The sequence below is a fragment of the Maniola jurtina genome, chromosome 21 (genome assembly GCF_905333055.1).
Source record: "Maniola jurtina chromosome 21, ilManJurt1.1, whole genome shotgun sequence".
NCBI classification, from domain to species: domain Eukaryota; kingdom Metazoa; phylum Arthropoda; class Insecta; order Lepidoptera; family Nymphalidae; genus Maniola; species Maniola jurtina.
Window position 1 is genome coordinate 2,393,893 of NC_060049.1, and position 13,246 is coordinate 2,407,138.

General features: G+C 37.1%; 1 protein-coding gene across 2 annotated transcripts in view; it reads left to right on the plus strand.

The window, feature by feature from the left end:
• Positions 1-13,246, plus strand: part of LOC123876509 (myotubularin-related protein 5) — a 68,785-nt gene that overhangs the window by 846 nt on the left and 54,693 nt on the right. For both annotated transcript variants that reach the window (XM_045922815.1, XM_045922816.1), the window contains exons 2-3: positions 5,518-5,603; positions 5,908-6,063. In XM_045922815.1, coding sequence (XP_045778771.1) covers positions 5,518-5,603; positions 5,908-6,063 — 242 coding nt within the window. The remainder of the gene's footprint in view (positions 1-5,517; positions 5,604-5,907; positions 6,064-13,246) is intronic.

The window sequence follows — 13,246 nt, forward strand, 5'->3', positions numbered from 1 at the left end:
TAACTAGTTTTGCTAATAACAAGATGTGATAAGTATAAATGTCATTGATTATAAGTTTCATAATATAATGTACTATTAGATAAAAATTGAACTTGATGAATGAATGACTGTGTGTGGTGATCTATCAATGATTTTCCTTTTATATATTTAGATTTTATTAAGGTTTACAGAATCTCTAACAGCTATTTATACTTTATTGTGTATAAAATTACTAGTTTTCTCTATATTATACATCTTGTAAAACCACAATAGGTAATAGGTATACTGTTTCACTAAGATGGCTTGTAAGGTACAGTGACAATTGATACAAAAATCAAGGCTTTATTATTAAAGTGTTCAAAAATCATTATTTCCATCACTGAATTTAAACTTGAACCCGCAAAACAGCCTAAAACTGTGCTTTTTATCAAAATTTTGTAATTTTGAACCAAACAATATTTAAAATTTAAAATTTTGATTAACACTACTTACACAAAATATCAAATATTCATACACCATTAATTTATTGGTAGAATGCATAAGGCTCTCAAACTGTGATATTCTAACTTTATGTCACCTGCATTCTCTTATATTATATACTTAAGTACTTATTTATTTATTTAAAACTATACAATTACGTAAAGTTTCATCAGCTTTCATTAATTTATATGCTCCTCTTGTAATGCAAAATTTTAGTATACTTTAGACCATTTTGTTTGATAACCCCTCAACTGACCTCTATCATATAAATTATAAATCTAGAGTTCAATTAATTTACATGTGGGTACATTTAAAGTAACTATTGTATGAGCATTGAACAATGCAGTGCTTCTAAATTGGTTCCTAATTCATCCAGCCTTGAATCACTGTGTTACGTTTAATGTTAACTATTCCTGAGCCATGTTTCATATTCATTTAGTTCTGGGAAGTGGTTATTGTTTGTGGAAAATGAATTGGTGGAATAGTTCTCTAAGCATATTGTGATATTTATTTAAGTATTCTAGCAACTCACTCCAGCTTCACAAAATTTATTTTGCAATATTTCTAAAGGATAACATAGCGTTTTTGATGAGAGCTCACACTTGCCTTGATTTTTCCGGCATCTGGAACATTCACTGTCAAATTTCATTAAATTAACACAAAACAATATTAAACTATGCATATAAACATTCCTCATGAATTACTATATCTATTGATGAAAATTCCATTAAAATCTGTTGTGTAGTTTAAAAGATTTAAGCAAACATAAGGACAGAGGTCCGGAAGCAACTTTGTATCATACCATTTAGAGAAGTATATTACTTAACTTAGATACTTTGGTAAGATCTTACTTAATACTTAGTATAGACTACTTACTTAAGTTATTGCTGAAGTTTCATAGTGGAACCTACAACTGTTTGGATTTTTGTTCATTCTCTTAATTTTTGAAATACTTAGCCACTCCTTTGAGCTACTGAAGGTCTCTCTTTATTAAATATTTATTTATCAAGGACCAAGGTATCAATCAATGATACCTGTGTGTATATTCTCCTAGTCAAACTTTGATAAGGTAGAGACCAGACCAGATTGAATAAGAGTGAGCGAACTCTTGGTTTGGTCCTGAATTGACGATATGTCAAATTTTAGGCCATGGGTGACATGCCAAATCAAAAAGAAGTAGCTGTATATTAGGCTACCAGTGCCAAAAGGTAACATTTGATGCTAGTGACATCAAAGCCTCGATGTTTTATACAAGGAACCAAAAGCTTATAATCTCCTGAAACAGGCAAATCTGTATGGTGTAACATGCACCGCCCGCCCTTCTACTACTAAATATGCAGGAAAAGCCAGCCACCAAGAAAGCAATACGCACCTCTAAGCAGCACCACACATATCCCTAAACCACTCGACGCACGTTTCGCCCCGACACCAGAGCATCCTCAGGAGATGTAGACCTTACAATGCATATTTCTGGCTTCTTGTTCATGTCATGGACTTGCGCAAAGTAACGTCTGCTTTTAGCCAACACCTCGACATTTTTAACCCCCGACCCAAAGGAGGGGTCTTATAAGTTTGACGTGTGTATTTGTGTATCTGTTTGTGGCATCGTAGCTCCTAAACTAATGAACCGATTTAAATTTTTTTTTGTTTGAAAGGTGACTTGATCGAGAATGTTCTTAGCTATAATCCAAGAAAATTGGTTCAGCCGTTTGAAAGTTATCAGCTCTTTTCTAGTTACTGTAACCTTCACTTGTCGGGGGTGTTATAAATTTTTAATTTACACTTGTGTTTAAAGTTTCCCTCTATCTACCTACATGTTGCTATAATTAGAAGCACCAGCATTTGTTTCCAACAGCCTGAAATCTCTCGATCATTTATATTTTTAAGTAAATGACATCACGTTCGTAATTCTTTACGTTACGTCATTGATCTTGCATATTTTATGTGCATTGTTCGTAAAACTTAGGAGAATAGGGACATTAGGCTTAACAATAGCTTTGAATTCTTACACAAAACGTTCATAACTTGCGATTATTTGGTAGGAAGGAGTGAAGGTGTGAAAGTGAAGGTGTTCAAGACAGCTCGTTGTATACCCGTGGTTGTAGAGGTTGCTTCAATCTGGAGCGTGCAATGTATTCTTCTCGAAGTAGACGGCTGTGCAGGGCTCTTGCAGTTCTTATAATATTACTTTGACCACGGTCGATATATCTATTGTCACACAGTTCACAACAGTTATGGTAATGTTGCTTCTACATTAAGGCGTCAATGCCCGTTCAATACTGATCGCCGCTAGGTATAGCAGCTGCTTCTTAGATGCTTTTCTACCCGTGGTCGTAGAGGCTGCTTCAGCCTGAGGCATACCGCGATTTCTTCTCGGGATTGGCGGCTCTGCAGGGCTCTTGCAGACCCTGTATCACGTTGATCGTTGTCGATGATCGCTATTCGCCTCTATTTGATATATTATCGAATTAAAGACCTGGTCACACATCACTGAACTAACATGTACTTGACTACTACTGTCGATTAAGAAATCAATCGAGAATAATTCATACAATTTCTCTTGTTCTCGGTAATCGTAAAAATCAACGTTAGTGGCAACAAGTTATGAATCAGCAATGTTTGTAATCAAACTGTGAACGCGATTGAACTCAAAGGTCGGGCGGGAAATACTACCAGAATCCTGACTACACTCGTTAATTTTTTTCAAAGATTTAATGGATTTAGATTTTAAAATCCCGTGGGAACTCTTCAATTTTCCGGCATAAAAAGTAGCGTATCACTCTCCAGAGGTCTTTAACTGTATCCATGCGAAAAATCATGCCGATCCGTTGCGGCGCAGAAGGTCAAACCAACACAGTTTTTAATTTATAGTTAGGGTTATATAATTATAACTCAAAATTTAAAAAAACACTGCTGATAACTTTCAAACGGCTGAACCGATTTTCTTCGATTATAGCTAAGAACGCTCTCGATCAAGCCACCTTTCAAACAAAAAAACTTATTAAAATCGGTTCACTCGTTTAGGAGCTACGATGCCACAGACAGATACACAGATACGTTAAACTTATAATACCCCTCTTTTTGGGTCAGGGGTTAAAAAAAACTCTTATGTTGATGTCAATAAAATATTTTATTGACATCAACATAACAGTTTTTTTTAAATATAGTCTCAATTCGATGGCTAGTATCCTCATCATAATTTCAATCCGTCGCCGGCCCACTACTGAGGATGGGTCTCCTCTTAAATGGGAGGAGTTAAGGTCATAGTCCATTATCCTAGCCAAGTGCGGAATGGCTCCACAAACCTTTGAGAACATTATGGAGAATTCAGGGAATTATATGCGGATTTCTCGCGAGGTTTTTCTTCAACGTTAAAGTAAGTGCCATTGCTTACTTAATTACTATCCAGGCTTGTAAATAAACAAGCAATTCTGAGATTTGAATTAGAAGTGCACCAAAGTAACCTGTCGCGTGGCCTCAAACACGAATTTCGATAGTTCACTGGTTAGCCTTGCTTTGTTAGAAGATATTAGTATAGCAAACTACATTTTTACCCCCGACCCAAAAAGAGGGGTATTATAAGTTTGACGTGTGTATCTGTGTATCTGTGTATCTGTGTGTCTGTGTATCTGTGTATCTGTGTATCTGTGTATCTGTCTGTGGCATCGTAGCGCCTAAACGAATGAACCGATTTTAATTTAGTTTTTTTTGTTTGAAAGGTGGCTTGATCGAGAGTGTTCTTAGCTATAATCTAAAAAAAATTGGTTCAGCCGTTTAAGAGTTATCAGCTCTTTTCTAGTTTTCTTGTAGAAAAGAAGGTTAGATAACCGTTAGGTTCATAATATTATGTCAATAGACAAATGTCAAGCTGTCAAGATGGACGTTGCCTAAATACATAATTATTTATTTGAAAATGATGTTTTGGAAAACTCAAATACTTTGGATCGTCGGGGGTGTTATAAATTTTTAATTTACACTTGTGTTATACTTTATTTTCCTTAGCTGACTTAAAAGATCGCAGAAAAAGAGAAACGCGTAAGCGACCCGATTTGCCCGGCGCTTTAGACCTTCTGGATTTAGGTTTTTTACTCGTAAATTCAGATTCGAATTAGCCCTTGACTAGCAATCTCATGTGGTGGTAAGTGGTGATGCAGCCTAAGATGGAGTGCGCTTGCCTTAGAAGATGCCTATTCACGCTTGACTTGAAGGTCTTTATATTAAAAGTAGAGGAAAACTGCATAAAGGGCAGATTTGAGATTTCATAAAAGTAAATTATGTACTCGTATTTAAAGTAAAGTCTATTTGTTGTTTTCATTATAGTCTAGGTGATATCTAATAAAAACAACTGTTAACACTTAGGCCGTAATCTGTCTAATTACTTAGTAAGCAGCTAGTTTGGTAAAGTAGGTATTAGGTAAGCAGTAAGCACAGGTCGCTAGGTGTGGAAAGTTTGGGAGCTTTTGCTTTCGTGGCGGGTCAAGGTCGCGCCGCGCCCGGGAACACGGTCACCTCTGTCACAGACACGACACACCTATTCATTGTCATAGTAGGTATATATGCCGATTCAGATATATTCCACAAAAACTGAGGTGACCTACCAAACAAAAAAACAATTATCAAAATCGGTTCATATTTGGCGGAGTAATCGCGTAACAATCAACAAAAAAAAAGTCGAATAGAGAACCTCATCCTTTTTTTGTAGTCGGTTAAAAATTATGAAAATTAGAAATATATAAGTATGAAATTAGACTACATTATAGGGGAGATAAACGTTATAAAAATAAAAATAAACTCTCTTAAAAAAATCTTCTGTACTTTGTTTAGTGACTCTACCTCGTTCGGAATGGAGTTTATATTGAAAACAGGCAGCTTAGATACTTTGATTCAGTTAATTTTTTAGTTACAAGTTAATAATTTTAGTAAGTAACTAAACCAAAATGAGTAAGTTCTTCTTCTCCTTTGTCCGTTTTCAGCAGAGTGTCTTTTAGGTTGATCTGATCTCCCAAACGACTTCTCTTAGCGGTCTGGTAGATTCAAAATATGTTCCTATTGTTTCAGGAGGCGGACTGAGCAACGGCGTTATCCTTCAACGATTCCCTGAGATTAACTGGGAGGACACACCCTTTCACGACGGTATTGAATGGGTAAGATTGTTTCCCTCCCCATTTACATCTGCAATCAGATAAGTTGTGCTTTAATTCGTTACTATTTCCCGGCCAGATTAACGGCCAACAGCGCGATGTTCAAGGGCGTTTCCCGTTAATCGTAGATGATGCCACGATTGACGGACAACGACATTCACAATGCCATTTGGCGTTAGACGATTTTAATCCCAGTTCAATCGGCATTAGACGTTAACCGTTCAAGTGTGGCCACTCCGATTAACGCGTTCGATAATTATGGCGTTGTTGGGCATTGAAGTTAACCTTAACGATATTCTTTTATCAGTTCTGCCAACCGCAAGGATGGGCGCTGTCGACGGAGCGGTCAGAGCCGCGCTTCTACGTGTCGGTGTTGACGGACGTGGACGCCAACCGCCACTACTGCGCCTGTCTCTGCTTCAACGAGACCGTCGCCATCACGCCCACCAAACCCGCAGACGAGGTATGACTGCATTACCGCTGATTACTTCTTCCACCAGTTCTGCCAACCGCAAAAATGGGCGTTTGATATTTAATTCCTTCAAATTGTTAGGCACGCACGTTCATTTTAATCCTTGTTCAAGCACAGAGAGAGAGAGAGAGAGATACCTTTGTTGTGTGAGCGAGAACGATACATTATAGACAGATTAATTAATTACAGTACTATAGACACGGATTAAAATAATAGTCCTTCCTAAGGTACAAAGTTTAGTAATGCAAAATACTTGACACGCATAACTCCGAAAAGTTAGAGGTGCGTGCCTAAGTTAAACCCCTGACCACTAGGCTACTATTGTCCGTAGAAGACAAAAAAATGGATCTATAAGAACTGCATCGCATAACGCATACGATGATGAGTGTGACTTTTGTCCTTAGTGGACAACAGAGGGGCATTCTGTAGATGTCCTTTGGGAGTCATATCAACCCGCATCCAACTTATTTTATAATTGGATTTTAATTGAGTCAATGAACATATTTTAATGATATTACTTATTTCATATATGTATCATCAGCGTCTATCATCATCTTTTACCTCTCATTCTCACTTTCTTTATTTAAAATACCACTTGTCTAGGAGCTAGAGATCTATGACACGCGGACAGACAGACAAACAGAAAGCAGGACATTATTAGGTCTCCGTTTTTACCTTTTGGGTACGGAACCCCGTTTATTCGACCTGACACTTGTCAGGGCCATCGGTCATCATACGAAGGGCGCCAATTGAATTGTGTCGGTTTTGATAAGCTTCCGTTGTTTAATAGATAACACTACAATGAAATGACGCATCATTGTTACTAGCGATGTTATAATTTCGGAATTAGGTTGACACTGATTTCAGTATCGGTCGAACTGATAAAATAGTAATCAATTGTAACCTAGACAAAGCTTCCGGAGAGGCCTAATCTCTTTCGGTTCTAAGTACAGGAACTGTGATAATTTAAAGCCTATCTATCTAGTCTATACCTATATTTAATATTCAAATGAAAACTAAACAACGTTTGTTTAGAGAGAATGAACCCCTCATAAACACATTCTAATAACTCAACCTCCGACACTAAAACCTCTATAAGAAAACTAGAAAAGAGCTGATAACTTCCAAACGGCTGAATCGATTTTCTTCGATTATAGCTAAGAACATTCTCGATCAAGCCACCTTTCAAACAAAAAAAAAAAAAAACTAAATTAAAATCGGTTCATTAGTTTAGGAGCTACGATGCCACAGATAGATACACAGATATATTAAGATATATTAACAAAGAAAATCAAATAAGACATTGGTAATAAAATCCACTAACCTTGTCTATTATAATAACTATAAGGTATCAATTTTACGGTTAAATTGAGTCGATCTATCAGAGTGGAACGCTAAAGGTCAGTACATACTCGTAGTACATTCAGCAGAAGTGGCCGGATGTGGTATGCTATGAGAACATTGCAATAATGTAACGGATAGATTTTGCTGAGCAGGATGTTCAATCTTAAGATATTTTGCCAAGCGTATCTATAGACCTTACATAACATAGATAAACCAAGTCTTTCGTCACTTGTACAATAGGGATATCCTAAATATTATAAATGTGAGTGTGGATGTTTGGATTTTGTTACTCAATCACGCAAAAACAGCTGAACGGATTTGGATGAAATTTGGAATGGAGATAGATTATACCCCGGATTAACACAGAGGCTACTTTTTATCCCGGAAAATCAAAGAGTTCCCACGGGATTTCGAAAAACCTAAATCCACGCGGGAGAGGTCGCGGTCATCGGCTAATATTAATATAAGTTTTCGTTAAGGATGTTGCAATTTAAATAGCAACGGGTAATTAATTAAATACAAGTGTAAATTAAAAATTTATAACACCCCCGACAAGTGAAGGTTACAATAACTAGAAAAGAGCCGATAACTTTCAAACGGCTGAACCGATTTTCTTGGATTATATATAAGAACACTCTCGATCAAGCCACCTTTCAAACAAAAAAAACTAAATTAAAATCGGTTCATTAGTTTAGGCGCTACGGTGCCACAGACAGATACACAGATACACAGATACACACGTCAAACTTATAACACCCCTCTTTTTGGGTCGGGGGTTAAAAATAGGGATGATGACTACTTGTCAAATCAGCGACTTTTTATCAAACGTCTAATTAAAACCAATTATAAGATTAGATTATTTTAACGTTTAAACTATTATGAGTGATTTCAATTATAAGTTAGGTTGTTAGGGCTACACTCATTATTATAAACAGGAAGCGAGCCGAGCCCCTATGAAAAAAGAATCGAAAAAAATACTGAAAAATAATAAATATGAAAAAAAATGGGTTCGAAACTAGTCGGCCTTACACCGACTAAGTAGGTACGCGAGTATAGACGTAACAACCTATACTAATAAGACTAGTTTAAATGAATAGTAATTCCATAGTGATTCTTGATAGCAAAGCATATCAAAAATGTAACGGCACCGGCATAATACAACAATGTTATCACTAAACTGCGATTTCTAGAAATAAACCTTTTATAAATATTTACTACGACTAACTAGCAATCAAACTGAGGATGTACGTACTTTATAAATCTGTCTTGTATATGCATGCGTTTTAACAGGGCTCTCTCCGTTACTCGTTTCATACAATCGTAGTTCCAATTTCATTTGAATACTAAGCAAGCAAAGTCCATGAAATTTTGCAGACATATTCTAGAAACTAATATCTGTGTCTGTAGTGTTTTAGATTTTTCTAAAAATATGCAGTTTTAAAATTACAGGGGCTCCAAGATTTGTATGAAAATTTTAAGACCGCGTAACTTTGAAACCGAATATTTTAACAGAAATCTGGAAAACCACAGACATAGATATTAGTTTCTAGAATATGTCTGCAAAATTTCATGGACTTAGGTTGCTTAATATTCAAATGAAATTGGAACTACGATTGTACGAAACGAGTGGAAACGAGTGAAGGAGAAAGCCCTCTTAAGCAATTAAGTAACTACCTATCACTTGCTTTAACAGTGAAGGATAGGAGATATCGTGAGGAGACCCGCAATCTTTCAAAGGTATGTGAAGACTGCCAGCGTGGAAAACATTGGCCTAAACCCTTCTCATTCTGAGAGGAGACCCGTGCTTAGTAGTGAGCCGGTGATGAGTTGAGATCACTTATGGTTTACTGTACTGTACTGTACACTTGGTGGTTTCTAAGCAGCATCTTACGATGAACGTTAAACACGCATACATTTAAAAGTTCTAAACATAATAATCACGATCAACACATCGCCGGCTCACTATAGAGCACGGGTCTCAGAAAACCCTTCTCAGAGTGAGAAGGGTTTTGGCCATAGTCTACCACGCTGGCCAAGTGTGGATTGACAGACTTGACACATCTTTGAGAACATTATGGAGAACTCTCAGAGGCGTGCAGGTTTCCTCACGATGTTTTTCTTCACCGTTAAAGCAAATGATATTTAATTACATATATATAACACACATAATTCCGTAATTTAGAGGTGCCCGGGATCGAACCCCCGACCTCCGATTAGGCGGTGGACGTCCTAACCATTCGGCCATCCCAGTTTATGTAATAAAAAAAAAGCTAATGGCTAAGTATGTCACAGAACGTCCTTGACAAAGATAGAGCATGACACAAAACCTTTTGAAGCGACGCGGGAAGTGTCGAGTAGGCAATAGGCAGCGTTGCGATCCATTGCTACTTTTGTAACACTTCTTTTATTCTACTGAAAGCCGTAATACAAAAGCATTGTTTGGAATACCTACCTATTTTATTACATAACACCTGATAAACTGTTATTTGATAAAATGCCGCAACGGAGCAACGGATCGACGCGATTTTTGCATCGATGTAATAATAAAATATTATGTGGTTAATAACCTGAGAGTTTAGTTTGCTGTTTATCCCAATAAATCAAAGAGTTCCCACGGGAATCAGTAGTGATGCGTGAGCAAGCGCCTTATCGGCCAATGTGAAATGGGGGCTTATGGAAATATTCCCAACTAGCTGATGCCCGCAGCTTCGCCCGCGTGGATTGGTCAGATCCCCTGCAGCATCAGGATTGAGGAGTTGGACTCCAAATTTTTTATGAAACAATGTCGCAAAGTTCCTCTATCGATTAAAAAAGAAATGACGCAAATCGGTTCAGAAATCTCGGAGATTTCGGTGTACATAGGTAGAAAAACACAACTCCCTTTTTGAAAGTCGGTTAAAAAAGTAGCCTATTTTACGCCCTGGTCAATCCTCTACTTGCCTGAAAGTCCCGTCAAAATCGGTTCAGCCGTTCCAAAGATTAGCCTTTTCAAACAGACAGACAGACAGACAGACAGACAAAAATTTTTAAAACGTGTGATTCAGTTATGGTATCGTTCAAATAACCATATGAGCTTAATATGAGGTAGTTATTTCGAAATTACAGACAGACACTCCAATTTTATTTATTAGTATAGATTGCTGTTTTACAATTAAAATCTCGTTGAACTCGGCACAATCTCGCGGCGGAACATTGCAAACAATGTGACATCATAGCGCGCTTTATTTCGAGCTCGTACTCGTAACAATAAAATTGTTGACGTTTTTTTCGCGAAGCACGCCGCGCTGTGGGAACAGAACCACTCGTAGGTGACTTTTTGCACGTTGCCCCTGAATAACGTGCTACTAGTCTCGCCATTTATAATAACACTGCTAATCCATACTAATATTATAAATGCGAAAGTGTGTCTGTCTGTCCGTCTGTCTGTCTGACTGTCTGTCTGCCTGCTAACTTTTCACGGCTCAACAGTTTAACTGATTTTGACGAAATTTGGTACACGGTTAGCTTATATCCTGGGGCTACTTTTACATAGGCTACTTTAATCCCGGAAAATTAAAGAGTTCCCACGGGATTCCTAAAAACTCGTCCACTTAACCGATTTATATGAAAGGTACCGAGGTAGCTCGCGTCCCTGTAATTGACATAGGCATTTTATCCCGAAAAATCAAGCAGTTCCCACGGGATCTTTAAAAAACTAAATCCACGCAAACGAAGTCGCGGGCATCCTCTAGTTTCTTAATAAACTGCTTAACATGACGACTAGGGCTTGAAAATCGGACTATTTTACAGCTTCGGAGTCAGGTTTTGATGCTCAGCGCTGCATTAGTTCAAAGTTCAGGAGTTTCGTTCATTGAAAATATTGAATGTGAATAAATAATGGGTTTGATTTGATATTTTTTGCGCTTTAAGTTGAACGTTCAAGTCTGTTGAGCATGATATACACAATCAGTTAGAAAAATAAAAGGCTTTGTAAAATAAATTCGTTATAAGAATTTTCCTTTTGATTTTTTAAAATTATGTTTTCCATGGTTAAAATTAAATGATTTTTACTCTATTTGATATGTACAATTTATGAAGACTCTATAGTCTATACTGTATATGAAACCGCTGAAAAAGATCACTTTTTTTCTAAAAATATTAAAATTGAAACTCCGGTTATGTTCACGATAGCTCCGGTTTTACAAAAGCTCATGTAATCTTTCGAAGCTCTGGAATTTTACCAAAATCGGAATTCCTGAGCTCAAGCCCTAGTGATGACACAATAACTTTAAAAGTTCATCGTCATTTCAGAGACCTGTGTATTAGTTTCATTAACAAGTGTAAATTAAAAATTTATAACACCCCCGACAAGTGAAGGTTACAGTAACTAAAAAATAGCTGATGACTTTCAAACGGCTGAACCGATTTTCTTGAATTATATCTAAGAACACTCTCAATCAAGCCACCTTTCAAACAAAAAAACTAAATTAAAATCGGTTCATTAGTTTAGGAGCTACGATGACAGATACACACGTCAAACTTATAACACCCCTCTTTTTGGGTCAGGGGTTAAAAACCGTGTCATCCGAGTATTCTGCCTTCGTATGGACATGTAAAAGCGAAATCGGGCGGGTAGCTAGTTTAATATGGACGTCATATTAAACTAGCTACTTGCATCGGTTTCGCTGTAGTAGAATTTCTGTAAATCTTTTCCTATAGAACTGCAATAAATCATGCATTATTCAAGTTACTAACCCCATGGCATGAAATATAAAGTTTAAATATCGTAGCTTAACGTCGAAAATTTTTATGCATGACATGCCATGCATGCAACGATGGAGCGGAAGGGACCACTCAAACCAACAGGTGCATGATTTTAACTTTCAGGGGGATTCTATGCGATTTACCGTCGAAACAAAATGTGTATTAGGTAACTATAAGTTTGATTCATCTTAAACAGCTGTTCTGTTTGGTGGCCATTTTAAATAAGAGACAAGCCGTATTAAAAAAAATACGACTGCCCTGTCAAAAAAACCATACTATCCATATTACTAATATAAATGTGAAAATGTGTCTGTCTGTCTGTCTGCTACGTTTTCACGGCCCAACCGCTGAACCGATTTTAATGTTTGGTACAGACTTGGGATACATCCCGAGGAAGGACATAGGCTACTTTTTAACCCAGAAAATCAAAGAGTTCTTAGGAGATTTAAAAAAATCGAAATCCACGCGGGCGAAGCCGCGGGCATCCCCTAGTAAACTATAAATTAAAAAAAAATTACATTTAAATATAGCCACCATATTGAAATATTTTTCAACAAAATTATACCCCGTACATTCAGATCTCTTCATGCATTCAAGGGAATGAAAAAAACTCACATACATAGGAATCCTGAAATTAAACTCCTAAAAATATCGTCAGTCGTATGAATAAGATCTGAGTTACTTTCAAATCGCGCGTAAAGAAGTCTTTCTTCAAAAATCGGTTCTAAACATCCAAGTTACAAGGGCCGTTAGAAAATCTGTATACAATCTCGATCGTCGGTAGACCTCCCTAATGGTTCCCCGTTCCCTATTCATGAGACACAGTCACGGCACGCGGGGCATGCCCTTATCGGCTCGCTGCCGGTATATCTCTACACTGCACGACTATTTCTGTGTACTGATAAGTCAGGTCTATTGGAATTGATAATGGAGTTGCTTTAGTTTAGCTTCATCTTAAAGTTAACAGTAAGTTGCTAAGCATAATAAAACAGCTGTTCTGTTTGGCGGCCATTTGAAATACGAAAGAGATCTGAGTTGCTTATTCAAACCGCGGTTAAGTAGTTTTCCTTCAAAAATTTGTTCTAAA